Source organism: Heterodontus francisci, chromosome 31, assembly GCF_036365525.1.
Source record: "Heterodontus francisci isolate sHetFra1 chromosome 31, sHetFra1.hap1, whole genome shotgun sequence".
Lineage (NCBI taxonomy): Eukaryota > Metazoa > Chordata > Chondrichthyes > Heterodontiformes > Heterodontidae > Heterodontus > Heterodontus francisci.
Window position 1 is genome coordinate 8,654,732 of NC_090401.1, and position 27,193 is coordinate 8,681,924.

Consider the following 27,193-nt stretch of genomic DNA (forward strand, 5'->3'; position numbering starts at 1 on the left):
GATAGTAATGATATAAAGGGCAGAGAGGGGCAAGAGTTTCTGATGTGTATTCAGGAGAATTTTATCGATCAGTACGTCTTCAGCTCAAGAGAAAGGATGCATTGCTGGATCTGGTTCTGGGGACAGGGTCGGAGCTGGGGACGGTCGGAGATGGGGACGGTCGGAGCCGGGGACGGTCGGAGCCGGGGCATTTGGAGGAACATTTCAAGCCGGGAACAGTCAGAGCTATGATCAACACACATCACTTTGTATCAAATGTACATCAATCTTTATTGGGATACACAATGAGCTTGTTCACTACACATATGAATCTGTATCGAGCACACGTCGATGTTGATAAGGGGACCTTGGCCCTTCTATGCAGCATCTGTAACAAACAAAAATCAGTGTCAAAATCTAGAATTGTTTTCTCTCAATACCCTCCCACGGGTGTCGACCACTCTCTTGTACCCTGCCCAAGCTGCCTTTTCCCAAGTTTAAGTCTAAAGATTGAGTTTTGGTTGGCTATTCAAACAGGAAGGCCTCACAGCTAAGCTCACTCCTGTACTTTGCCGATGCCCAGAAGCACATTTCAGGATGGGGCCCTGGATAATAATCAGGAACACAAGCACTGGCTGTTCCTCCATTACTGGAACAATAACCCAGAGAACGCGAGCTCAAATTACACCATGGAGTGCATAGAATCAAAGAAATGTACAGCACAGAAGGAGGCCATTCAGCCCATTGTATCGGTGCAGCTATATGAGTTTGAGAATTTGAATTCAGTTCACTAAAAAAAAATCTGGAATTAAGAAACTGGTATTAGTTAAAATGACCATGAATTTGTTGTAAAACCCCAACTGGTTCACTAATATCCTTTAGTGCTTCTTGCTGCCCTAGCCCTGAATCCAAATCTTTCACTAGATTCTACCCCACCTCCCATCATGCTCTCTCTGAGCTCACTTTGTCCATGAGACCCATCTCCTGCTCCCTCGATCCTATTCCCACTAAACTACTGACCACACAACTTCCCTGCCTGCCTCCCATGTTAGTTAATATTGTAGACAGATCAGTCTCCACTGGTAATGTCCCCCCCCTTTCAAATCTGCTGCCATCACCCCTTTCCTCAAAAACCCCACCCTTGACATCTGTCCTTGCAAACTACTGTTCCATCTCCAACCTCCCTTTCCTCTCCAAAGTCCTTGAATGTATTGTCACCTCCCAAATCCGTGCTCATCTTCCCCGGAATTCTGTGTTTGAAACCCTCCTATCAGGTTGCCACCCCTGCCGAAACAACTCTTATCAAAGTCACAAATTGACATCCTGTGTGACTGTGACAAAGGTAAACTTTCCCTCCTCGTCTTTCTCAACCTGTCTGTAGCCTTTGACACAGTTGACCACATCATCCTCCTCCAACATCTCTCCACTGTCATTCAGCTGGGTGGACTGCTCTCATCTGGTTCCATTTTTATCTGCTGAATTGTAGCCAAAGAATTTCCTACAATGGGTCCTCATTCCACTAATTCCACTTCCACACTGTTACTTCTGGAGTCCCCCAAGGATCCATTTCTCATCTCATGCTGACCCTCAGCAACATCATCTGAAAACACAATGTCAGGTCCCACTTGTACACTGGTGACACCCAGCTCTACCTCATCACCACCTCTCTCGACCCCTCCACAGTCTCTGATTTGTCACACTCTTTTCTAACATCCAGTATTGGATGAGCAGAAATTTCCTCCAACTAAATATTGGAAAGACTATTGTCCTTTGGTCCCTGCTACAAACTCCACCATTTCCATCCCTCTCCCTGGCAACTGTCCAAGGCCAAGCCAGACTATTCACTACCTTGGTGTTGTGCTTGAGCCCAAGATAAGCTCCATCACCAAGACTGCCTACTTCCACTCTGTAGTATTGCCCAACTCAAAGAACAAAGAACAGTACAGCACAGGAACAGACCATTCAGCCCTCCAAGCCTGCGCCGATCATGATGCCTGTCTAAACTAAAACCTTCTGCACGTCACAAAACTCCACCCTTGCCTCAGCTCATTTACTGCTGAAACCCACACCAATACCTTTGCTACCTCTAGAGTTGACTATTCTCTAGGTCAGCCTCCCATATTTCACACTCCAGAAACTTGTGCTCATTGTTACAGCCAGGTGAGTAAGGGTCTCAGGCTCCCCTCTTGCCCCTTCCTCTTATTTGACTGCAGCAGGGTTTATTCCTTTTAAACAGTGGTTTTGCTTACCACCTCAGTGAGATTTTACCTTTTTCCTTTACTGTGATTGCGACAGAACCAATCGGGCAGGTTTTCTTGAGTTTAAACAAGAGGTAAGTTTATAATACTTGCCACTCTAACCAGATTTAAAACTACTAAAAACATGCTACACATTCAGTCACACATTCACATGAGAATCTCACAAACACACACAAGTAGATTACTGGAGGAAAAATAGATTTGGTGGTTGGACTAAAGTCCAGAATAAATAGAACTTAAATACAGTCTGTGAAGTGGATGATCCAGTAGTCCTTGGTTGAAGCTGTGTTCTTGAAGTTCTTGGTTGGTCAAAGTGTATATTGGCTGGCTTGCTTTGCTCAGGGTTTTCCTGAAGGCAGAATCTGTAGTTGACTCTCTTCCCCTGGTTGCTGGCTGTAGTGGTCTGCAGGCTTGAAGGATCCCTCAGCTGCAGACGGTTTTCATTTGATGTTTTCTGGAAGAGAGAGGGAAACAAGGGAGCAGCAGGACTGCTGTACACTCAGTTACTGCCTGTCTGCTTGTCTGTGTAACAAAACTTCCAGTTTCTTCAGAGATAAACAGACAGTCATATGGTTCTTTCACTCCCCTTTGTTTTTAGGCTGTGTTTGCTGACAACGCAACCACTAGGTGGTGTTGCAATGGCACATGCGCAAATGCAGCCTGAGACATCAGGCAGCTGCCAGGACTAAAGATGGCGCTGCTCAAATAATCACATGAAGGCAACCTAAACACATGGCAGCACACAATGGCTGGAGGGAGAGAGCGAGCGGGCCAGGGTGGGAGGGAGTGAGTGAGTGGGAGCGGGAGCGGGAGTGAGTGAGCGGGAGTGGAGGTGAGCAAGTGGGTGGGTGGGCAGGTGGGGGGGAGCGGGCGGGGGGGTGAGCGAGCGGCGGGAAGGAGTGAGCGAGTGGGAGCGGGGGGGGGGGGGGCAGGGGGCAGCGAGTGGGCGGAGGAGGAGGTCTCCGCCTGCATTACGCGATGACGTCATCTGCACATGAGCTAACCAGTCCTGGCAATGTGGAACGCAGCACATGCGCAGAGTAGGAGCCAATCTACGCCTGTGCGCAGTTTGGCGCAGTCTGATGACGTCAGCTGCTGGCTGCATTGTCAATAATCATTTTGTTGTTTTTAATGAGGTCCAAAGTATAAAACCCAAAACTTCTGTCAGGTGGGGTTGGCACTGTTTAATCCCTGGAGGGACATCTCCATTTATGAACGCCTCAAGTTGGTTTGGAATGTCCCGCTAATGAGGGTGATCTGGCTAATCTACTCAGTTAGCCAAAACATTGTTCTGGCTGGGCTTCCTGTTAGACTTTTTGTCTCCAGTTCAATCTCCTGGTATTTCAAATGCAAATTGCAGTGGCCATCTTGGCTGCTAGTTTTTAAAAAAGTTACTGTAGGGTAAGTTTCCAACCGATGAAATTAAATATTTTTCATTTGGCATATAGGGTTTTTCCTGACATCATCCAAAACTCTGCTGCCCATGTCCTAACTCGCACCAAATCCCATTCCCCTATCACCCCTGTGCTCACTGACCTACATTGTGTCCCAGTTAAGCAATACCTCGAAATTAAAATTCTTATTATTGTTTTCAAATCTCTCCATGACCTCACTCCTCACTACCTTTGTAATCTCCTCCAGCCTCACAACCCTCAGAGATATCTGCACTCATTCAATTCAGGCACCTTGTGCATCCCTGATTTTAAGCAATCCACTATTGGCAGTCCTGCTTTCAGCTCCCTTGGCCCTAATCTCTGGAAATCCCTGCCTACACCTGTCTGACTCTCTACCCCTCTCTCCTCCTTTAAGATGCTCCTTAAAAGCTTCTTCTAGGACCAAGCTTTTGGTCACCTATCCTGATATCACCATGTCATCTTGGTCTCAATTCCTGTTTTCTAACCTTACTGCGATGAGTCTTGGGACATTTTACTACAGTCAAGGTGCTATATAAATGCACGTTATTGTTGTTGAGTGAGGTTCTACCCTGTGGTTTGATCCAGTGTGAAGTGCTGAGTAGTATCACTGAGATCTGCTGCTCTTTTACCTTAAAATTCAAGATTAGGCTTTGCATAGAGCTTCACACAGACATTGATCCCCGAGCCTCCAGAACCAGATCAAACTGAACAATTCTCGTGCTGTTGTCCCCCACCCCCTCCACAGATCGATTTGTTTGTGTCTCTGTGAATCAGACACTGCCTAGACCCTAGCATGTCAGGACTATATCCTTAAGTTTATAGGACCTTTTAGTAGCAGTTAAGGGTCATTAACCCCATTGCACCATTCCTTTTATATAGTTGAAACCCCATCCAACCTCCACACACTTCCGGTATGGAGTTGCTGGACAATGACCAGGAGCAGGAAACTTCCCTGATGTCCTCCCTCCTTAATATGGCAGCAGAGGTACCATTGCTATCTCTACTGGTGCCATTCGAATTGAGATCAGTTGTCTTAACATTGGCAGAGAATGCTCCCCTGGGTCAGCTCTTCAGTTGCTGTAACCAACTGAGCCAGACCTCATTTTGTTATTTAATCTGCTTTTAGAGACATTTAGGGGTCGGCTTCATTGTTCGTGTTGAGTGTGTATTTTATCCACTGCCTTCATGCGTAGTACGGAGACAACAAACTCACAAGTCAGATTATCTGGTCATTATCACATTGCTGTTTGTGAGATTTTGCTGTGCATAAATTGGCTGTTGTGTTTCCTACATGTTGATAGGTAAATTGGCCATTGTAAATTGCCCCTAGTGCAGGTAGGAGAATGGTGGGTAGGGAATATGGGGCTAATGTAGGATTAGTATAAATGGGTGGTTGTTGGTCGGCACAGACTCCATGGGCCGTGCTGTATCTCTAAATAAATAAAAGTAACTACAGTTCAAAAGTACTTCATTGGCTCTAAGCTACTTTGGATGTCCTGAGAATGTGAAAGGCGCTATAGAAATGCAAGTCTCTCTTCCTACAACTTCGTAGGGTTTCAAACTGTCACCAAGTTCAAAACTGGACATTGGGTGGAATTGGATCAAGGCCGGTGTGGGGAAAGGACATCAGTTCTGAGTGCTGATGTAAATTGTAAAATTTAATAATCTAATAAATGGGAAATAAAACTTTTATTTTGATATAAAACAGATTTGTAGGTCTCAGTTCTGATGAAAGGTCACAGAAACGTTAACTCTGCTTTTCTCTCCACAGATGCTGCCAGACCTGCTGAGTATTTCCAGCACTTTCTGTTTCTATTTCAGATTCCCAGTATCTGCAGTGTTTTGCTTTTATTATTGTAGGTCTGGTTGACAGTTTAGAAATATCCAGACAGCCCATTGAAAGACCAGCCAAGCAGGGAGTGTATTTGTGCTATCCTGCTGTTTGATCCAATCTAAAGTCTGTTCAATACTGGAACTGACACTGAGCTCCACCTTGCTTTAATTGCACCTCTTCATTGAGGCCTTAACAGTCAGGCTTTGGGCTTTGCATTTAGCTTCAGAGGGACCACAATGCCAGAGTCTCTGGAATCATAGCAAAAGGAGGAGCCCCTCAAGCCTGTTTTGCCATTCAATCAGATTATGGTTGATCTGTACCTCAACCTCATTTACCTAGCTGGGTTCCATATCCCGCCATACCGACGCCAGTCTTGAAGGCTCTTATTGTTGGCCAGCATTCACAACATTTTGGGGGGGGGGGAGGGAAGAGTTTCTCCTGCCCTTTCTGTGAAAAAGTGATTCCTGGGGCTGAATTTTACCAGCCCCTTGACGCCGTGGGTCGTGACGGGGAGGCCTATAAAATGTTAATGGGAGCGGCTCGCCACAACCGACCACACCAAGAAGGTCCCGCTTGGCGGCGGGACATTCATTAAAATATTAAAATGAGGATAATTAAAATGCAGATGAACTTACTTGCGGACAGCGGCCGTCCAACACCGATTTTACGGCCAACCGGCTGCAAATCGCATGCCTTCGGAACTCCGTATGGAGTTCCCAGGCGAGACACTGGTGGGGAGAGGGGAGAAATAAAATTATCAGGGCAGGGGGAGGGGAGAGGGAAAAAGTATTCCGATTGTTTGTGGATATGGTGGGAAGGGGTTGAGGGTCAAAGATACTGAAGTTTGTGAGGGGGGACGTTTGGAATTTCAAAAAGTGTATTTTTTGGGGGATAGGTCAAATTATGTGTTGAGGACTCAGTGAGGAGGGTGGGAGAGAGGATTCAATGTTAAATTAAATGTTTATTAATTTTTTTCATCACGCCGGCACCTTTAAATATTTAAATATATTCTGAAGGGCTCGAAGCCATTAAAAAATGGCGCCAGTGCCTGCGCGGTGGCGCCGGATGCTTTTGCCGGGGACCCGGTGGCCGGTCTCTCGACGTCATCAGGGGCGGCCATTCTACCCCCTCCATTTAAATGAGCCCCCGTGGAGTGCTGATAAAATTCAGCTCTTTATCTCACTCCTGAATGGTCGAGCTCTAATTTTAAGATTGTGTCTCCTTGTTCTGGATTTCTCCATTAGAAGATATAGTTTATCTGTATCTACTTTACTGAATCCCTTACCTCAATTATTTACCTGAATCCCTCCCTCAATCTTCTAAACTCAAGGTTATACAAGTTTAGTTTATGCAGCCTGTGCAAACAGTGAATCTGTGGACAGTCTGCATTGTACAAACATACTATAAGATTTTGTGTTCCACACAAGCCTCCTCCCACCCTCCTTCATCTAACATTAACATATCTTTTGTCAAGAAAACACGATATGCCAAATGAGAAACATTAATTCATTCATCGGTTGGAAACTTACATTAAACTTTTTAATGGAAAAAATCCTACAGTTAACTTAAAAAAAAAACTGACATCGGAACATAGAAAGATAGGAACAGGAGTAGGCCATTCAGCCCCTCGAGCCTGTCCCGCTGTTCAATGAGATCATGGCTGATCCGCGGTCTAACTCCATATACCTGCCTTTGGACCATATCCCTTAATATCTTTGCTTAACAAAAATCTATCTCAGATTTAAAATTAACAACTGTTCTAGCTTCATCTGCTGTTTATGGGTGCGAGTTCCAAACCTCTACCACCCTTTGCGTGAAGAAGTGCTTCCTAACATCTCTCCTGAATGGTCTGGCCCTAATTTTTAGACTATGCCCCCTAGTTTTAGAATCTCCAACCAGTGGAAATAGTTTATCTTTAGCTAGCCTGTCTTTTCCTGTTAATATCTTGAAGACTTCGATCAGATCACCCCTTAACCTTCTAAATTCTAGCAAAAACAGGCCTAATTTGTGTAATCTCTCCTCGTAACTGAACCCCTGTAGTCCAGGTATCATTCTTGTAAACCTACGTTGCACTCCCTTCAAGGCCAATATATCCTTCCTAAGGTGTGGTGCCCAGAACTGCTCACAGTACTCCAAGTGGGGTCTAACCAGAGTTTTGTACAGCTGCAGGATAACCTCTGTGTCTTTATACTCCAATCCTCTAGATATAAAGACTAGCATTCCATTAGCCTTTTTGATTATTTTCTGCACTTGCTCGTGACATTTTAAAGATCTGTGCACCTGAACCCCCAAGTCACTTTGGACATCCACTGTACTTAACCTTTTCCCATTTAGAAAGTACCCTGCTCTATCCTTTTTTGGTCCAAAATGGATAACCTCACACTTGGCCGCATTGAAATCCATCTCCCACAGTTTTGCCCACTCACCTAGTCTGCCAATATCTCCTTGCAATTTTATGCTATCATCTAGACTGTCTACAATGCCGCCTAACTTTGTATCATCAGCAAATTTGGATATATGACTTACTATGCCATCATCCAAGTCGTTCATGAATAATGTGAATAATTGAGGCCCCAACACTAGTCACATCCTGCCAATCGGAGTACTTACCCATTATCCCCACTCTCTGTCGCCTACCACTCAACCAACTTTCTAACCATGTCAATGCTTTGCCCTCAACTCCATGGGCTTCTACCTTAGTTAACAGTCTCTTATGTGGGACTTTATCAAATGCCTTCTGGAAGTCCATATAAATAACATCCATAGACACTCCCCTGTCCACGACCTTAGTCACCTCGTCAAAAAATTCAATGAGATTTGTCAGGCATGACCTTCCCGTCATGAATCCATGCTGGATGTCCCTGATTAACTGAAATTTTTCTAGGTGTTCAGTCACCCTATCCTTGATTATAGACTCCAGCAACTTGCCCACCACAGATGTCAGGCTAACTGGTCTGTAATTTCTTTGGTTCCCCCTTTCACCCTTCTTAAAAAGTGGAGTGACATGTGCAACTTTCCAATCCAGAGGGACCACTCCTGAATCTAGGGAACCCTGAAAGACTATAGTTAGGGCATCTACAATGTGCTCGCCTACTTCCTTTAACACCCTCGGATGGAAACCATCAGGTCCTGGGGATTTCTCACTCTTTAGTTCCATTAATTTCCTTGTTACTGATGTTTTACCCCTGTCCCCTTTCGGCTATTAATTTTTTCGGGACTTCCAGCAAGTTATCCTCCTTTTCAACTGTAAATACTGAGGCAAAGTAATTGTTCAACATGTCTGCCATTTCCCCATTATCAATGACAATATCTCCAGTTTCAGCTTTTAGTGGGCCTACATTGCTCTTGACCACCTGCTTTCCCTTTATGTAGCTGTAAAATTTCTTCTTTTTGATTTTGATGTCCCTTGCAAGTTTCCTTTCATAATCTCTTTTAGTAGCTCTTATAAGCTGCTTTGTGACCCTTTGCTGGTCTTTGTATCGATCCCATTTGGCCGGATCTGTGCTGCGTTTTGCATTTTTGTAAGCCCTTTCTTTTTGTTTTATGCTATCCCTAATCTCTTTAGTTGTCCATGGCTGTTTTTTCTGTGAAGTGGAGCTTTTTCCTCTCAGGGGTATATACTCGCTCTGTATTTCGTTAAATGTTTCTTTAAATATTCTCCACTGTTCTTCAGTCGTTTGACCCATTAACAGATCTACTCAGTTTACCGTGGACCGTCTCCGTCTCATCCCGGTAAAGTCAGCCTTACCCAAGTCTAAATTTCTAGTAGCTGATTCGTGCTTTTTACTTTCAAACGCTACCTTGAATTCGATCATGTTATGATCACTATTTGATAAATGTTCACGCACAGTTAGGCTACTAATTAAATTTGGCTCATTACTCAGAACTAAATCGAATATTGCCTGTCCCCTTGTTACAACCAAAATGGCCACCGTAATTTGCATCTGAAATACCAGGAAATTGAATTGGAGACACGAGTCTAACAAGAAGCCTAGCCAGGACAATGCTTTGGCTGAGTAGATTATCCAGATCACCCTTATTAGAAACATAGAGTAATAGGAGCAGGAGTAGGCCATTCGGCCCTGCGAGCCTGCTCCGCCATTCAATACGATCATGGTTGATCATCCAAACTCAGTACCCTGTTCCCACTTTCTCCCTGTATCCCTTGATCCCATTAGCCCTAAGAACTAAATCTAACTCTTTATTGAATATATTTAATGATTTGGCCTCAACTGCTTTCTGTGGTAGAGAATTCCACCAGTTCACCACTCTCTGGGTGAAGAAATCCCTCCTCATCTCAGTCCTAAATGGCTTATCCCTTATCCTTAGACTGTGACTCCTGGTCCTGGAATCCCCCGCCATCGGGAACATCCTTCCTGTATCTAGTCTGTCCAGTCCTGTTAGAATTTTGTAGGTTTCTATGAGATCCCCTCTCATTCTTCTAAACTCCAGCGAATAGAAGCCTAATTGACCCAATCTCTCTTCATACGTCAGTCCTGCCATCCCAGGAATCAGTCTGGTGAACCTTCGCTGCACTCCCTCCATAGCAAGAATAATGTTCCTCAGATAAGGAGACCAAAACTGCACACAATACTCCAGATGTGGTCTCACCAAGGCCTTGTATAATTGCAGCAAGACATCCTTGCTCCAGTACTCAAATCCTCTCGCTATAAAGGCCAACATACCATTTGCCTTCTTAACTGCCTGCTACACCTGCATGCTTACTTTCAGCAACGTGTACACAAGGGCACCCAGATCTCGCTGCACCTTCCCCTTTCCCAATCTATCGGCGTTCTGATAATAATCTGCCTTTTGCCATCAAAGTGGATAACCTCACATTTATCCACATTATACTGCATCTGCCATGTATTTGCCCACTCACTCAACCTGTCCAAATCACACTGGAGCTTCTCTGCATCCTCGTCACAGATCACACTCCCACCCAGCTTTGTGTCGTCTGCAAACTTGGATATATTACATTTAATTCCCTCATCTATATCATTAATATATCTTGTGAATAACGGGGTCCGAGCACTGATTCCTGTGGTACCCCACTAGTCACTGTCTGCCACTCGGAAAAAGACCCGTTTATTCCTACTCTTTGTTTCCTGTCTGCCAACCAGTTCTCTATTCATGCCAGTACCTTATCCCCAATTCCATGTGCTTTAATTTTGCACATTAATCTCTTATGTGGGACCTTATCAAAAGCCTTCTGAAAGTCCAAACGCACTACATCCATTGGTTCTCCCTTATCTATTCTACTAGTTACATCCTCAAAAAATTCCAGTAGACTTGTCAAGCATGATCTCCCTTTTGTAAATCCATGTTGACTTTGTCCGATCCTGTCATTGTTTTCCAAGTGCTCTGCTATTACATCTTTGATAATGGACACTGGCTTTTTCCCCACTACTGATGTCAGGCAAACCGATCTATTTCTCTCTACCTCCTTTTTTAAATAGTGGGGTTACATTAGCTACCCTCCAATCCGTTGGAACTGTTCCAGAGTCTATAGAACCTTGAAAGATGACCACCAATGCATCCACTAATTCTAGGGCCACTTTCTTAAGTACTTTGGGATGTAGATTATCAGGCCCTGGGGATTTATCGGCCTTCAATCCCATCAATTTCCCTAACACCATTTCCCTACTAATACTGATTTCATACAGTTCCTCCTTCTCACTAGACCCTACGTTCCCCAACATTTCTGGGAGGTAATTTGTGTCATCCTTTGTGAAGACAGAACCAAAATATGTATTTAATTGGTCTGCCATTTCTTTGTTCCCCATTATAAATTCACCTGTTTCTGACTGTAAGGGACCCACATTTGTCTTCACTAATCTTTTTCTCTTCACATATCTATCGAAGCTTTTACAGTCAGTTTTTATGTTCTCTGCAAGCTTACTCTCATGCTCTATTTTCTCCTTCTTAATCAATCTCTTTGTCCTCCTTTGCTGAATTCTAAACTGCTCCCAATCCTCAGGTTTGCTGCTTGTTCTGGCCATTTTATATTTCTCCTCCTTGGATCGAATACTATCCCTAATTTCTTTTGTAAGCCACGGTTGAGCCACCCTTCCTGTTTTATCTTTGCGCCAGACAGGAATGAACAATTGCTGTAATTCATCCATGCGCTCTTTAAATGCTAGCCATTGCCTATCCACTGTCAACCCTTTAAGTAACGTTCCCCAGTCTATCATAGCCAACTCGTGTCTCATACTTTCATAGTTTCCTTTATTTAGATTCAGGACCCTAGTCTTGGAATCAACTCTCTCACTCTTCTATCATATTATGGTCACTCTTCCCCAAGGGACCCCACACAACAAGATTGTTAACTAATCCTTTTTCATCACACAATACCCAGTCTAGGATGGCCTGGATTAGTGGGACATTCAAAGATACCTTAAGGCATTCATGAGTGCAGCATCCCTCCTGGGGTGAACACTGACAATACCACCTGAGAGAGGTTTTGGGTTTTAAACTTTGGACCTCATTAAAAACAAAGGTGATTGAGAGAACCATGTGACTGTCTCTCCAGGCTATGTAAAACTGGGAGTTTTGTTACACACAAAAGACAAGCAGTAACTGAGTGTACAGCAGCAGGAAAGGTTGTGTGCTTCCCTTTTTCTCTCTTCCTCTCTCTTTTTATCTCTCCAGAAAACATCGAGTTTGAAAACCATCTGCGTCTGTGGACTCTCCAAGCCTACAGACTGCTACAGCCAGAGACCAGGGGAAAAGAGCCACCTACAAGTCTGCCTCCATGAATACCCTGAGCCAAGTAGGTTAGCCACAAAGTGCACTTTGACCAGCCAAAGACTTCAAGGATACAACTCCAGCTGGAAGACCACCTCAGACTGCATCTTTAACTTTTATCCATTCTGGACTTTAATGCAACCAAAAAACCTACTTTACACTCTGTAATCTATTTGTGTGTGTGTGTTCCTCGTGTGAATGTATGCGTGGATGTGTAGCATTTTTTAAAAATTATTTTTAGATCGGGTTTAGCTTGTTGAGTATAGTAAACTTACTCTTCCTTTTTTAAACTCAAGAAAACCTGTCCAATTGGTTCTTTCATAATCACATTAAAGGTAAAAGGTAAAACACTCACTGAGGTGGTAAGTACAACCACTGTTTAAAAAGAAATAAACCCTGTTGTGGTCAAATAAGAGGAAGGGCAAGAGAGGCGACTGTGATCCCTTCTTCACTTGGCCATGCACCTTTTATTCCTTTCTTACTCATAGTTTATCTAGCTTCTCCTTAAATCTGTCTCTACTATTCACCTCAGCTGCTCCATGTGGGGGCGAGTTGCACATTCTCACATCTCTCTGGGTAAAAGAAGTTTCTCCTGATTTTTATAATTGGTGACTATCTTATATTTATAAGCCCTTTGGTCTCCTCCACAAGGAGAAACATTTTCTATGTTCTATCCTTTCAAACCCTTTCATAATCTTGAAGACCTCTGTCAGCTCTATTAGTCTTCTCTTTCTCCACCTGTTCAATCTTTCCTGATGGGCATAACCTCTCAGTTCTGGTCTCAGCCTTGTGAAGGTTTTTTTGCACTTCTCCAGTGCCTCAATACCCTTTCCATACTATGGAGGTCAGAATTGTGCACAGCACTCCATGTGTTTGGTGATGGGAGGGACAGGGGTGTGGACAGTATAGGAGTGGAGAAGATGGCAGAGCTAGGGTGGGTTGTGGTCATGGAGGAATTAAAAAACAATGAGGAGGATTTTAAACTTGTGATACTGGGAAGCGGATATTCAGTGATGGTCAGTGAGGATGGCGCAGTTGTATAGGACAGGGCAAACTGGAGTTTGTGTAGGGAAGAGGACTGGAGGCTGGGAAGGACAGTATTGGAGTAACTGAATCTAGGAGATGAAACAGGCACATTAAGCTGTGGGGGGCTGAGGTTGGGGTGGAGGTGGAAGCATGCAGTCTTGACGATGGCGAGTAACGGGGGTCTGAATTTCAGCTCAGGGTAAGGAAAGATATCAAGCTTGTGAATAATCAATATGGATACTGGAACTTACATTTGTCCCTTCTCTTCAAGCCTGCTCTGCCATTCAACAAGATCATGGCTGATCTTCTACCTCAATTCCACCTTCCCGCACCATCCCCATATCATTTAATTCATTTATTACCCAAAAATCTATTGACCTTTGTCTTGAATATACTCAATGACTGAGCATCCATGGCTGTCTGGGGTAAACAATTCCAAAGATTCACAATCCTTTGAGTGAAGAAATTTCTCCTCATCTCAGTCCCTTATTCTATGACTGTAATGACATGTTCTAGATTCCCCAGCCAGGGGAAACATCTTCTCAGCATTTAAGCACCTCAATAATTTTATCTATTTCAATTAGATCATCACTTATTCTTCTAAGCTCCAGGGAATATAGGCTTAGTCTACCCAACCTCTCCTCATAGGACAATCCCCTAATCCCAGGAACCAGTCTAGTGAACCTTTGTTGCACTCCTTCTAGAACAATTGTGTCCTTCCTTAGGTAAGGAGAGCAAAACTGGACTTGGTACTCCAGATGCCCTATATAATTGTTATAGGCCTTCTTTACTCTGATACTCGAATCCCTCTAACAAAAACTAACATACCATTTGTTTTCCTAATTGCTTGCTGTACCTGCAAGTTAACTCTCTGTGATTCATGTACATGGACACCCAGGTCCCTCTGAATCCAAACATTTCCCAGTCTCTCAACATTCAAAAATATTTCCCTTCCAAAGTGGATAACACCACACTTAGTTACATCGTATTCCATATACCATTGAAACCTGTCTATATCCGAGCAGTGCGAGTGCTGGAGATGCTTTTGCAGTGGGTGAGATCGACGGGGCGACTTGCAGGGAAATTTGCTGATGTTTACCTTCCGGGAGAGAAGCAGAGAGGAGCGCACCTACGGGAAGAACACGGAGCGGGGAGCCGATAAATACAGCCCGAGGATCACGGCCTAGAACGTGTACCTTCCGGGAGAGGAGTCCAGGCTCGCCGGAGATTGAAAACAAAGTGTGCAGTGATGTCACAGGAAAGCTGTAAGGTGATTAGTTGATGAGTAACTGCTGTTAGGGAATAACTATAAATAGCTGGGTTAGGGTGTGTGTGTAAATAGCTTAATAATAAGGAACAAGTGAGGAGCTGGTATTTTCTCTTGAGTATGGTTTATTTTAACTAGTGAACTGTATTGATTTTTAGTAGGATATATCAGTACTCGTAAGATTTTATTAATAATTCTAAGCTGTAGTAAGGTTTTGTTTTAGCAGTAGCAAAGGGTCAACTAATAAATAAAGGAATGGCAGGGTTGCTTCACCCTCGACAGTGCACCTCCTGTGCCATGTGGGAGCTCTAGGATGCTTGCCATATCCTGGAGAACCATTTGTGCAGGATGTGTCGTCAACTGAAGCAGCTTGAGCTCCGGGTTTTGGAACTTGAGTGGCAGCTGGCGACACTGCGGTGCATTCACGAGGATGAGAGCTATGTGGAAATCATGTTTATAACTGTGGTCACCCCACAGCTTAAGAGTATGCAGGGAGCGAGGGAATGGGTGACCACCAGACAGTCAAAAATAATCATGCAGGTAGTGCAGGAGACCCCTGAGTGCATCTTACTCTCAAAGAACAAAGAACAGTACAGCACAGGTACAGGCCATTCGGCCCTCCAAGCCTGCGCCGATCATGATGCCTGTCTAAACTCAGTCCCCTAATCTAAGTCATTAATATAGCTTGTAAATAGCTGAGGCCCAAGTACTGTTCCTTGTGGAACCCCAATAGTTAAAGCCCACTAACCTGAAAATGTCTCATTTATTCCTACTCTCTGTTTTCTGTCCATTAACCAATCCTCAATCTATACTAATATATTACCCCCAATACAATTCCTCCTAATTTTGTGTCATAGCCTCTTGTGTGGAACCTTATTGAATGCTTTTTTGAAAATTTAAATACACTACACTTCTGGTTCCCCCTCATCCATCTTACTGATTACATCCTCAAAAAACTCGAACAGATTTATCCAACACGATTTTCCTTTCATAAATATATGTTGACTCTGCTTAAATATATTCTGATTTTCTAAGTGCCTTGTTATCATGTCCCTCATAATAGATTCTAGCATTTTGCCCATTACTGATGTTCGGCTAACTGGCCTATCATTCCCTGTTTTCTTTTTTCCTCCTTTCACATGAAGAGTGAGATTGAGGCAGGAGGGCAGGGAAATAGTAAATTAAGAGAAGAGGGGGCTAGAGGAATTGAGTTAAATATCGACGACACCAAAAGTGAGGAATCAAAGATTTACTACTGAGCTATCCAGACTTGACAGACCCAGGTTTGATCCCCTTTCTACCCGATCTTGTCTGGGGTAGTAAGCTGATGTCACCACTGGGCTGGGGTTGGTGATAGCACCCTCATTATCCTTAGTCAGTCTTGCAGGAACGTGTACAGAGACTGGAGAAACTGTGATTGTTCTCCTTCGAGCAGAGAAAGTTAAGGGAAGATTTAATAGAGGTGTTCAAATTATGAAGGGTTTTTGAGAGAGTAAATAAGGAGAAACTGTTTCCAGTGCCAGGAGAGTTGGTAACCAGAGGACACAGATTTAAGATAATCAGTAAAAACAAAATGGGGTGATGAGGAGGGTTTTTTTAAAAATGCAGTGAGCTGTTATGATCTGGAATGCACTCCCTAAGTGGACGGTGGAAGTCGATTCAATAAGAACTTTCAAGAAGGAATTGGATAAATACCCAAAGGGAAAATATTTGCAGGACTAGGGGGAAAGAGAAGGGGAGCAAGACTCATTGGATAGCACTGGGCAGGAACGATGGGCAGACTGGCCTCCTTCTGTATGATTCTATGATATGAAGATCAGCTGAGAACAGGATGGAGTTTGCTATGATGCCACCAAGCCTGGACAGTGTGTTCATGCTTACTGCCTCAGGAAGACCAGGTTCTGAGAGAAGGTTCAGAAGTTTAGCTGGTGCTGATGGAACCTTCACCCATCAAGAGCACACTCAGTGAAATGGTGGGGGATGGATAATAGAGTTTTATGTTAAAATGGAGGTGGCTGCTTCTCTTACCTGTATTACCCATTGTGGTTACGCAACTCACGAGCCATTCGACAGATTTCACACGGACCACAGAAAAGCATCATCAAGACATCATTGCAAATGGTTCCCTGTAATGCAGAAGATAGGAATGATAAATAAGACTTCCTTTTAAAAACACGTTGGCCAGAAAATGTGCAGGATATTCCAAGTGCACGAACAGCTCATCCATAATCAATTCTTTACAAGTGTGCCTGGACAGTTAGTACTGGTGGCTTTTCAACCATCGGAAGAATCCCAGCCAGGCTCAAACCTGCTTTCACTTGTGCAAACACACATTGTCCAACAGGGGTCATTGGATCACTCCATAGTGATTAGGAGCAGGAACCCTGACTGATTTCTCTCCTCCCTTTCCTGTTAACTCATCACAGACCAGGGAGTGAGCCGAACAATTCCAGGTGCCTTTAGCCAGTAAGTCATTGCTTTAAATAGTCTGACTGGAATTAGAGACTGTGAAAAAATCACAGTGACTGGAAAGCCACAGCAAAAATTGCTTTGTATTAATTGGTTTGGTTGTTAGTGATTAATTCATGCTCTTACCCAAATTGTTTTCTTTTTCCGAATTTTGTCAAAGGACCAGTTCATTGACACTTTTCAGGAAAAAGTGATGGACATTAGGGTTAAACAGGTCCATCTCCTTCAAAGATCAATTTCAACTGCCCGCCTCCTTACTACATCCTCCACTCAACCTCCTCACTACATCCTCCACTCAACCTCCTCACCACATCCTCAACTCAACCTCCTCCACTCAACCTCCTCATCACATCTTCAACCCAACCTCCTCCACTCAACTTCCTCAACCCAACCTCCTCCACTCAGCCTCCTCACCACAATCTCAATCCAACTTCTCTTCACATCCCTCAATCCATCCAACTGTCCATATTCCTCAACCCATCTGACAGAGCTTCTTGTTAGATCCCTCACCCCAGCTATCCACTTTCTCACCATATCCCTCAATAACACTAACTTGCATTTATACAGTGCCTTGAACTTAGAAAAACATCTCAAGGTGCTTCAGAGAGGTGTAATTAATAGATCGGACGCTGAACCAAAGAAGATATTAGATCAGGTGACCAAAAGCTTAGTCAAAGAGATTAAAGAGTTTAAAAGAGGATCTTAAAGGAGAAGAGAGAGGTAGAAAGGCAGAGAGGTTTAAGAGAGAGAATTCTGGAAAATAGGTGTCGGAGGCTAAAAGGCATGGTCGTCAATCGTAGAAGGAAGGAAGGAAGGGAATGCATAAGAGGCAAGAGTCAAAGAACAGAGAGGTCAGTGAGGGAGGGATTTTGAGCTGGAGAAGGTTATAAAGATAGGGACGGGAGTGGCCATGAAGAGATTTAAACACAATGATGACCAGGAGCCAATGTAGGTGAGAAGGACATGAACCGTGGGTGAACAGAACTTGATGCAGAATAAGATAGAGGCTACAGGATTTTGGATGAGCTGAAGTTTACAGAGAGTGGGGAATGGGAAAATTGAAATAGTTGAGTCTGGATGTGATAAAGGCATGGATGAAATTTCTGAAGAGATGGGTGAAGGCAGATGATGTTAGATAGTCTTTGTTATGGGATCAGAAACTCAGCAACATCAAAATAGGACGTGAAGGTCATGAAGAGTCTGATTGAGCTAGAGGCAGTGGACGGGAAGAGGGGTGGACTTGGTTTGGAAAAGGAGGGGACAGTACCTGAGGAGAGGGAACCATTTATAATTTCAGCTAACATAGGAACCAGGAGGGGAAGTTGGCTGGTCAGCAGTTTAGTGATAATAGGATCAAGGGAGCAGGAAGCATGTACGATGTGATCTTGAAGAGTGCAGGAGAGGAGAGAGGATAGAAATGAGAGAGAGAGAGAGAGAAAGACATGGTTTCAAGGGCTAGGCTGGGGAAGGGGTGGGAGGTGGTCCCTGGGGGGACATTTGGCTCAGTGAGAAAGGAGAAGGGAGGAAAGCAGGAACATAGTAACAGAAAGAGGCCATTCAGCCCCTTGAGCCTGTTCGACCATTCAATGAGATCATAGCCGATCTGCAACCTAACTCCATATACCTGCCTTTGCCCCATATCCCTTAATACCTTTGGTTAACAAAAATCTATCAATCTCATTTTTAAAATTAATAATTGATCTAGCACTGGTTGCTGTTTGCGGAAGAGAATTCCAAACTTCTCCCACTCTTTGTGTTTCCCAATTTCACTCCTAAAAGCTCTGGATCGAGACGACTATTCCTTCTAGTCCCAGACTCCCCACCCAACAAAAATAGTTTCTCTGTATCTATCCTATCTGTTCCCCTTAATACCTCATAAATTTTGATCAAATCACCTCTTCACTTCCTAAATTCCAGGGAATACAACCCATTTGTTTAATCTCTCTGTGTAGCTTAACTTTTCGAGGCAAAGTGTCATTCTGGTAAATCTATGCTGTGCTTCTTCCAAGACCAATATATCCTTTCTCAGGTGTGGAGCCCTGAACTGCTCACACTGTTCCAGGTGTGGTCAATCCAGGGCTTTCTGCAGCTGAAGCTTGACTTTTATCCCCTTGTAATCCATTCCTCTGGCTATAAAGACCAGCATTCCATGAGGCTTTCTGATTACTCTCTGTACCTGTTCATGACTTTTTAATAATCTGTGTACATGGAACCCCAAATCAGTTTGCAGAGGCAGCTGAATGAATGGTCAAACAATTAGTGACAAATATGCACATAAGCTCTTCACATTTATTGTTGGAAATTCAGCCTGTTCCATCAACAATCTTACCAAGACCAACAACTCCTTGGCTGGCTGATCACCCTGATTTAATAGGCATGATCTATGACCCCATTTACATGCCTGTATCATTGGTAATTTATTCCACACCACCATTACCCTTTGAGTGTAAAGGTTGCTCTCAGCTTCCCATTCTCCACACATCCTTCACATGCCGCGGGTCGGTGTGAATTACTCCAGGTTGAGACATATTTAAATGACTACTCACAAATCGGAATTTTTCCAATCCCAGCATATTGTTCACTGTGGTAAAGGGTTAAAGTGCCAGGTGCAGACTGTTCACTGTGGTAAAGGGTTAAATCGCCAGGTGCAGACTGTTGACTGTGGTAGTGGGTTAAAGTGCCAGGTACAGACTGGTGACTGTGGTAAAGGGTTAAATCGCCAGGTGCAGACTGTTGACTGTGGTAAAGGGTTAAAGTGCCAGATAGATTGTTCACTGTGGTAAAGGGTTAAATCGCCAGGTACAGACTGTTCACTGTGGTAAAGGGTAAAAGAACCAGGAACAGACTGTTCACAGTGGTAAAGGGTTAAAGTGCCAGGTGCAGACTGTTCACTGTGGTAAAGGGTTAAAGTGCCAGGTGCAGAATGTTCACTGTGGTAAAGGGCTAAAGAGCCAGCTGCAGACTGTTGACTGTGGTAAAGGGCTAAAGAGCCAGCTGCAGACTGTTGACTGTGGTAATGGGTTAAAGTGCCAGGTACAGACTGTTGACTGTGGTAAAGCGTTAAAGTGCCAGGTGCAGACTGTTCACTGTGGTAAAGGGTTAAAGAGCCAGCTGCAGACTGTTGACTGTGGTAAAGGGTTAAATCGACAGATGCAGACTGTTGACTGTGGTAAAGGGTTAAAGTGCCAGGTGCAGACTGTTCACTGTGGTAAAGGGTTAAATCGACAGATGCAGACTGTTGACTGTGGTAAAGGGTTAAATCGCCAGGTGCAGACAGTTCACTGTGGTAAAGGGTTAAAGTGCCAGGTGCAGACTGTTCACTGTGGTAAAGGGTTAAAGAGCCAGGTGCAGATTGTTCACTGTGGTAAAGGGTTAAATCGCCAAGTGCAGACTGTTGACTGTGGTAAAGGGTTAAATCGCCAAGTGCAGACTGTTGACTGTGGTAAAGGGTTAAATCGCCAGGTACAGACTGTTCACGGAGGTAAAGGGTTAAATCGCCAGGTGCAGACTGTTGACTGTGGTAAAGGGTTAAATCGCCAAGTGCAGACTGTTGACTGTGGTAAAGGGTTAAATCGCCAAGTGCAGACTGTTGACTGTGGTAAAGGGTTAAATCGCCAGGTGCAGACTGTTGACTGTGGTAAAGGGTTAAATCGCCAAGTGCAGACTGTTGACTGTGGTAAAGGGTTAAATCGCCAAGTGCAGACTGTTGACTGTGGTAAAGGGTTAAATCGCCAAGTGCAGACTGTTGACTGTGGTAAAGGGTTAAATCGCCAAGTGCAGACTGTTGACTGTGGTAAAGGGTTAAATCGCAAAGTGCAGACTGTTGACTGTGGTAAAGGGTCAAATCGCCAGGTGCAGACTGTTGACTGTGGTAAAGGGTTAAATCGTCAGGTGCAGACTGTTGACTGTGGTAAAGGGTTAAAGTGCCAGGTACAGACTGTTCACGGAGGTAAAGGGTTAAATCGCCAGGTGCAGACTGTTGACTGTGGTAAAGGGTAAAAGAACCAGGAACAGACTGTTCACGGAGGTAAAGGGTTAAATCGCCAGGTGCAGACTGTTGACTGTGGTAAAGGGTTAAAGAGCCAGGTACAGATTGTTCACTGTGGTAAAGGGTGAAAGAGCCAGGTACAGATTGTTCACTGTGGTAAAGGGTTAAATCGCCAGGTGCAGACTGTTGACTGTGGTAAAGGGTTAAAGTGCCAGGTACAGACTGTTCACGGAGGTAAAGGGTCAAATCGCCAGGTGCAGACTGTTGACTGTGGTAAAGGGTTAAAGTGCCAGGTACAGACTGTTCACGGAGGTAAAGGGTTAAATCGCCAGGTGCAGACTGTTGACTGTGGTAAAGGGTTAAAGTGCCAGGTACAGACTGTTCACGGAGGTAAAGGGTTAAATCGCCAGGTGCAGACTGTTGACTGTGGTAAACGGTTAAATCGCCAGGTACAGACTGTTCACGGAGGTCAAGGGTTAAATCGCCAGGTGCAGACTGTTGACTGTGGTAAAGGGTTAAATCGCCAAGTACAGACTGTTGACTGTGGTAAAGGGTAAATCGCCAGGTGCAGACTGTTGACTGTGGTAAAGGGTTAAAGTGCCAGGTGCAGACTGTTGACTGTGGTAAAGGGTTAAATCGCCAAGTGCAGACTGTTGACTGTGGTAAAGGGTTAAATCGCCAAGTGCAGACTGTTGACTGTGGTAAAGGGTTAAATCGCCAGGTGCAGACTGTTGACTGTGGTAAAGGGTTAAAGTGCCAGGTACAGACTGTTCACTGTGGTAAAGGGTTAAAGAGCCAGGTACAGACTGTTCACTGTGGTAAAGGGTTAAAGAGCCAGGTGCAGATTGTTCACGGTGGTAAAGGGTTATATCGCCAGATGCAGACTGTTGACTGTGGTAAAGGGTTAAAGTGCCAGGTGCAGACTGTTCACTGTGGTCAAGGGTTAAAGTGCCAGGTACAGACTGTTGTCTGTGGTAAAGGGTTAAAGTGCCAGGTGCAGACTGTTGTCTGTGGTAAAGGGTTAAAGTGCCAGGTACAGACTGTTGTCTGTGGTAAAGGGTTAAAGTGCCAGGTACAGACTGTTGTCTGTCGTAAAGGGTTAAATCGCGAGGTGCAGACTGTTCACTGTGGTAAAGGGACAAAGTGCCAGATGCAGACGATCCACTGTGGTAAAGGGTTAAAGAGCCAGGTACAGACTGTTCACTGTGGTAAAGGGTTAAAGTGCCAGGTGCAGACTGTTCACGGTGGTAAAGGGTTAAAGTGCCAGGTGCAGATTGTTCACTGTGGTAAAGGGTTAAAGAGCCAGGTACAGACTGTTCACTGTGGTAAAGGGATAAATCGCCAGGTGCAGACTGTTGACTGTGGTAAAGGGTTAAATCGCCAGGTGCAGACTGTTGACTGTGGTAAAGGGTTAAAGTGCCAGGTACAGACTGTTGACTGTGGTAAAGGGTTAAAGTGCCAGGTGCAGACTGTTCGCGGTGGTAAAGGGTTAAAGAGCCAGGTGCAGATTGTTCACTGTGGTAAAGGGTTAAAGAGCCAGGTACAGACTGTTCACTGTGGTAAAGGGATAAATCGCCAGGTGCAGACTGTTGACTGTGGTAAAGGGTTAAATCGCCAGGTGCAGACTGTTGACTGTGGTAAAGGGTTAAAGTGCCAGGTACAGACTGTTCACTGTGGTAAAGGGTTAAATCGCCAGGTGCAGACTGTTGACTGTGGTAAAGGGTTAAAGTGCCAGGTACAGACTGTTCACTGTGGTAAAGGGATAAAGTGCCAGGTACAGACTGTTGACTGTGGCAAAGGGTTAAATCGCCAGGTGCAGACTGTTCACGACGGTAAAGGGTTAAATCGCCAGATGCAGACTGTTGTCTGTGGTAAAGGGTTAAAGTGCCAGGTACAGACTGTTGTCTGTGGTAAAGGGTTAAAGTGCCAGGTACAGACTGTTGTCTGTGGTAAAGGGTTAAAGTGCCAGGTACAGACTGTTGTCTGTGGTAAAGGGTTAAAGTGCCAGGTACAGACTGTTGTCTGTGGTAAAGGGTTAAATCGCCAGGTGCAGACTGTTCACTGTGGTAAAGGGACAAAGTGCCAGATGCAGACTATCCACTGTGGTAAAGGGTTAAAGAGCCAGGTACAGACTGTTGTCTGTGGTAAAGGGTTAAAGTGCCAGGTACAGACAGTTGACTGTGGTAAAGGGTTAAATCGCCAGGTGCAGATTGTTCACTGTGGTAAAGGGTGAAAGAGCCAGGTACAGATTGTTCACTGTGGTAAAGGGTTAAATCGCCAGGTGCAGACTGTTCACTGTGGTAAAGGGTGAAAGAGCCAGGTACAGATTGTTCACTGTGGTAAAGGGTTAAATCGCCAGGTGCAGAATGTTCACTGTGGTAAAGGGTTAAAGAGCCAGGTACAGATTGTTCACTGTGGTAAAGGGTTAAAGAGCCAGGTAAAGATTGTTCACTGTGGTAAAAGGTTAAAGAGCCAGGTAAAGATTGTTCACTGTGGTAAAGGGTTAAAGAGCCAGGTAAAGATTGTTCACTGTGGTAAAAGGTTAAAGAGCCAGGTGCAGATTGTTCACTGTGGTAAAAGGTTGAAGAGCCAGGTACAGATTGTTCACTGTGGTAAAGGGTTAAAGAGCCAGGTAAAGATTGTTCACTGTGGTAAAAGGTTAAAGAGCCAGGTAAAGATTGTTCACTGTGGTAAAAGGTTGAAGAGCCAGGTACAGATTGTTCACTGTGGTAAAGGGTTAAAGAGCCAGGTAAAGATTGTTCACTGTGGTAAAAGGTTAAAGAGCCAGGTACAGACTGTTCACTGTGGTAAAAGGTTGAAGAGCCAGGTACAGACTGTTCACTGTGGTAAAGGGTTAAAGAGCCAGGTAAAGATTGTTCACTGTGGTAAAAGGTTGAAGAGCCAGGTACAGATTGTTCACTGTGGTAAAGGGTTAAAGAGCCAGGTACAGATTGTTCACTGTGGTAAAGGGTTAAAGAGCCAGGTAAAGATTGTTCACTGTGGTAAAAGGTTGAAGAGCCAGGTACAGATTGTTCACTGTGGTAAAGGGTTAAAGTGCCAGGTAAAGATTGTTCACTGTGGTAAAGGGTTAAAGAGCCAGGTACAGATTGTTGACTGTGGTAAAGGGTTAAATCGCCAGGTACAGATTGTTCACTGTGGTAAAGGGTTAAAGAGCCAGGTAAAGATTGTTCACTGTGGTAAAGGGTTAAAGTGCCAGGTGCAGATTGTTCACTGTGGTAAAGGGTTAAAGTGCCAGGTGCAGATTGTTCACTGTGGTAAAGGGTTAAAGTGCCAGGTACAGATTGTTCCCTGTGGTAAAGGGTTAAAGTGCCAGGTGCAGATTGTTCACTGTGCTAAAGGTTTGAAGTGCCAGGTACAGAGTAGGAAGTGATAAGTAAGGAGGGAGTCGGGAGTGCTTGTCGACTCAATGATGTGGAAGAAGTAACCAGGGAGGCCAGATAATATAAAAACTGAATATGCTGACAATACTCTGCATATGGAGAGAGTTAATATTTCAGGTCGATGACCTTTCATCAGAACTGGGAAAAGTTAGAAATGTAATAGATTTGAAGCAAGTGAAAGAGGGTGGGTGGAAAAGGAACAAAAGAGGTTGGTGATAGGGTGGAGGATGGGAGGGATTAAATGACAAAAGAGTTGATGGTGTCGGGCCAAAGGGAGTGGTAATGGGATAAGTAACGAAGCAAAAGATGTGTCTGGAGGAGGTGTGGTTGGCAGAATGATGAACAGCTGCCGTTTGAAAGCAAAAACAAGAGCAAAACTCGAGTAAAGTCAAAACATCCAAAGCAAAAGGAAACAAAATGGGAGCAGAGATTAAGGTCTGAAATTGTTCAACTAACTTTGTGTTGAGTCCAGAAGGCTGTAAAGTGCCGTCTCGAAAGAAGAGGTGTTGTTTCTTGAGTTTACGTTGAGCTTCATTGGAACAGTGCAGTCGGCTGAGGACAGAGAGTAGACTGCATTGTGAGCAGCAATATAGTCCACTAATTTGAAAGAGATACACATAAATGTTTTACCCGGAAGGAGTGTTTGGGGCCTTGGATAGTGGGAAGGGGGGAGGTAAAAGGGCAGGTGTTGCATCTTCTGAGCTTGCATGGAAAGGTGCCGGAGGAAGGGGAGGGGTTGTTGGGGTTGATTGAGGAGTGGACCCGGATGTTGCGGAGGGAATGGTCCCTTCAGAATTCTGAAAGAAGAGGCGAAGATATTTTTGTTGGTGGCTTCTCACTGGAGGTAGTGGAAATGGCTGAAGATGATCTATTGAATATGAAGGCTGATGTGGTAGAAGGTGAGGACAATGGGAATGCTATCACGGTTCCGGGAGGGAGGGAAAGGGGTGAGAGCAGAAGTGCAGGAAATGAGATGGACATGGTCGAGGGCCCGGTCAACCATGGTGAGGGGGAATCCTCGGTTGAGGAAAAATGAAGACATATCAGAGGCACAGTACGGAAGGTTGCATCATCAGAACAGATGCGCCGGAGATGGAGAAACTGGAAGAATGGAATGGAGTCCTTACAGGAGGCGGGGCATGAGGAAGTGTAGTTAAGGTAGCTGAGGGAGTCAGTGAGCTTATCATGAATATTGGTTGATAGCCCATCCCCAGAAATGGGGTCAGAAAAGTCAAGGAAGGGAATCGAAGAGTTGGAGATGGATCATGAAGGTGAGAGAAGGGTGGAAAATTGGAAGCAAAGTTGATGAGATTTTTGAATTCAGGGCAAGAGCAGGAAATAGCACCGATACAGTCATCAATGTACTGGAAAAGGAGGTGAGGGAGGGGACCTGAGTCAGACTGGAACAAGGAATGTTCTACACATCACACAAAAAGGCAGGCATTGCTACGACCCACACAGGATCCCACAGCAACATCTTTTATTTGAAGGAAGTGAGTGGAGTTGAAGGAGAAGTTGTTCAATGTGAGAACAAGTTCAGCCAGGTGGAGGAAGGTGGTGATGGATGGGGACTGGTTGGGCCTCTGTTCAAGGAAGAAGCAGAAAGCCCTCAAACCGTCCTGGTGGTCGATGGAAGTGTCGAGGGATTGGATGTCCATAGTGAAAGGGAGACGGTTAGGGCCAGGAAACCGGAAACTGCTAAAGTGATGGAGGGCATTGGAAGAGTCACAGATATAAGTGGGAAGAAACTGAACAAGGAGAGAAAAATAGAGTGGCGATAGGAATAAATCAGTTCAGTAGGGCAGCAAGAGGCTGAAACGGCTGGTTCTGTTTGTGGATTTTGCGAAGGAGGTAGAAGTGGGCTGTTGGAGACTATGAGGCTGGAGGCCATGAAGGGAAGATCTCCAGTGACAGACCTGGAGACAATGGCTTGATTTTCATTGGTGGGGTCATTGTCCAGAGGGAAGTAGGAGGAAGTGTTGGAGAGTTGGCATTTGACTTCTGCAAGGTGGAGGTCAGTTTGTCAGACAATAACAGCACCACCCTTGTCAGCAGGTTTGAGAGAACGGAGTGCTGCAAGGGCAGTGGGAGACAGATTTGAGTGAGTGAGGGCAGCAGAGAAATTGAGAAGAATGATATCACGCTGACCGTTCTCAATGAAAAGATCTAGAGAGGGTTTGAGGCCAGAGGGAGATGTCCAGGTGGAGGGAGAATACTGAAAACAGGAGACAGGTCTGCTGGTCAGGGTAGTAGGCCTGGAGGTGAAGGCGACGGAAGAGGAGCTCTGTGTCGTGTCAAGCTCGAAATTCATTGAGGTTGGGGCATAAGGTAATGAAGCTGAAGCCTTTGCTGAGGACAGGCCATTCAGGGTCAGAGAGGAGAAGGTCAGAGGGTATTGTGAATAAAGCCAGGATCCCGCATGCTTTATTAACTGCTTTTTCAACCTGTCCTGCAACCTTCAATGATTTGTGCATATATACCCTCAATCCCTCTGCTCCTGCACCCCCTTCAGAATTGTACACTTTATTTTATATTGCCTCTCCTCGTTCTTCCATCAAAATGAATCACTTCACACTTCTCTGCATTAAATTTCATCTGCCGTTTGTCCGCCCAATCCACCAGCCTGTCTATGTCTTAGAACAACAAAGAACAAAGAACAGTACAGCACAGGAACAGGCCATTCGGCCCTCCAAGCCTGCGCCGATCTTGATGCCTGCCTAAACTAACACCTTCTGCACTTCTGGGGTCCGTATTCCTCTATTCCCTTCCTATTCATATATTTGTCAAGATGTCTCTTAAACGTCGCTAT

The 27,193-nt window shown here is 44.6% G+C and overlaps 1 protein-coding gene across 3 annotated transcripts in view; it reads right to left on the minus strand.

The window, feature by feature from the left end:
* Positions 1 to 245: 245 nt before the first annotated feature.
* Positions 246 to 27,193, minus strand: part of LOC137347067 (cornifelin homolog A-like) — a 49,016-nt gene continuing 22,068 nt past the window's right edge. For all 3 annotated transcript variants that reach the window (XM_068011086.1, XM_068011087.1, XM_068011088.1), the window contains exons 4-5: positions 16,555 to 16,652; positions 246 to 367 (exon numbers count right to left, since the gene is read on the minus strand). In XM_068011086.1, coding sequence (XP_067867187.1) covers positions 16,560 to 16,652 — 93 coding nt within the window. In that variant the 3' untranslated portion in view covers positions 246 to 367; positions 16,555 to 16,559. The remainder of the gene's footprint in view (positions 368 to 16,554; positions 16,653 to 27,193) is intronic.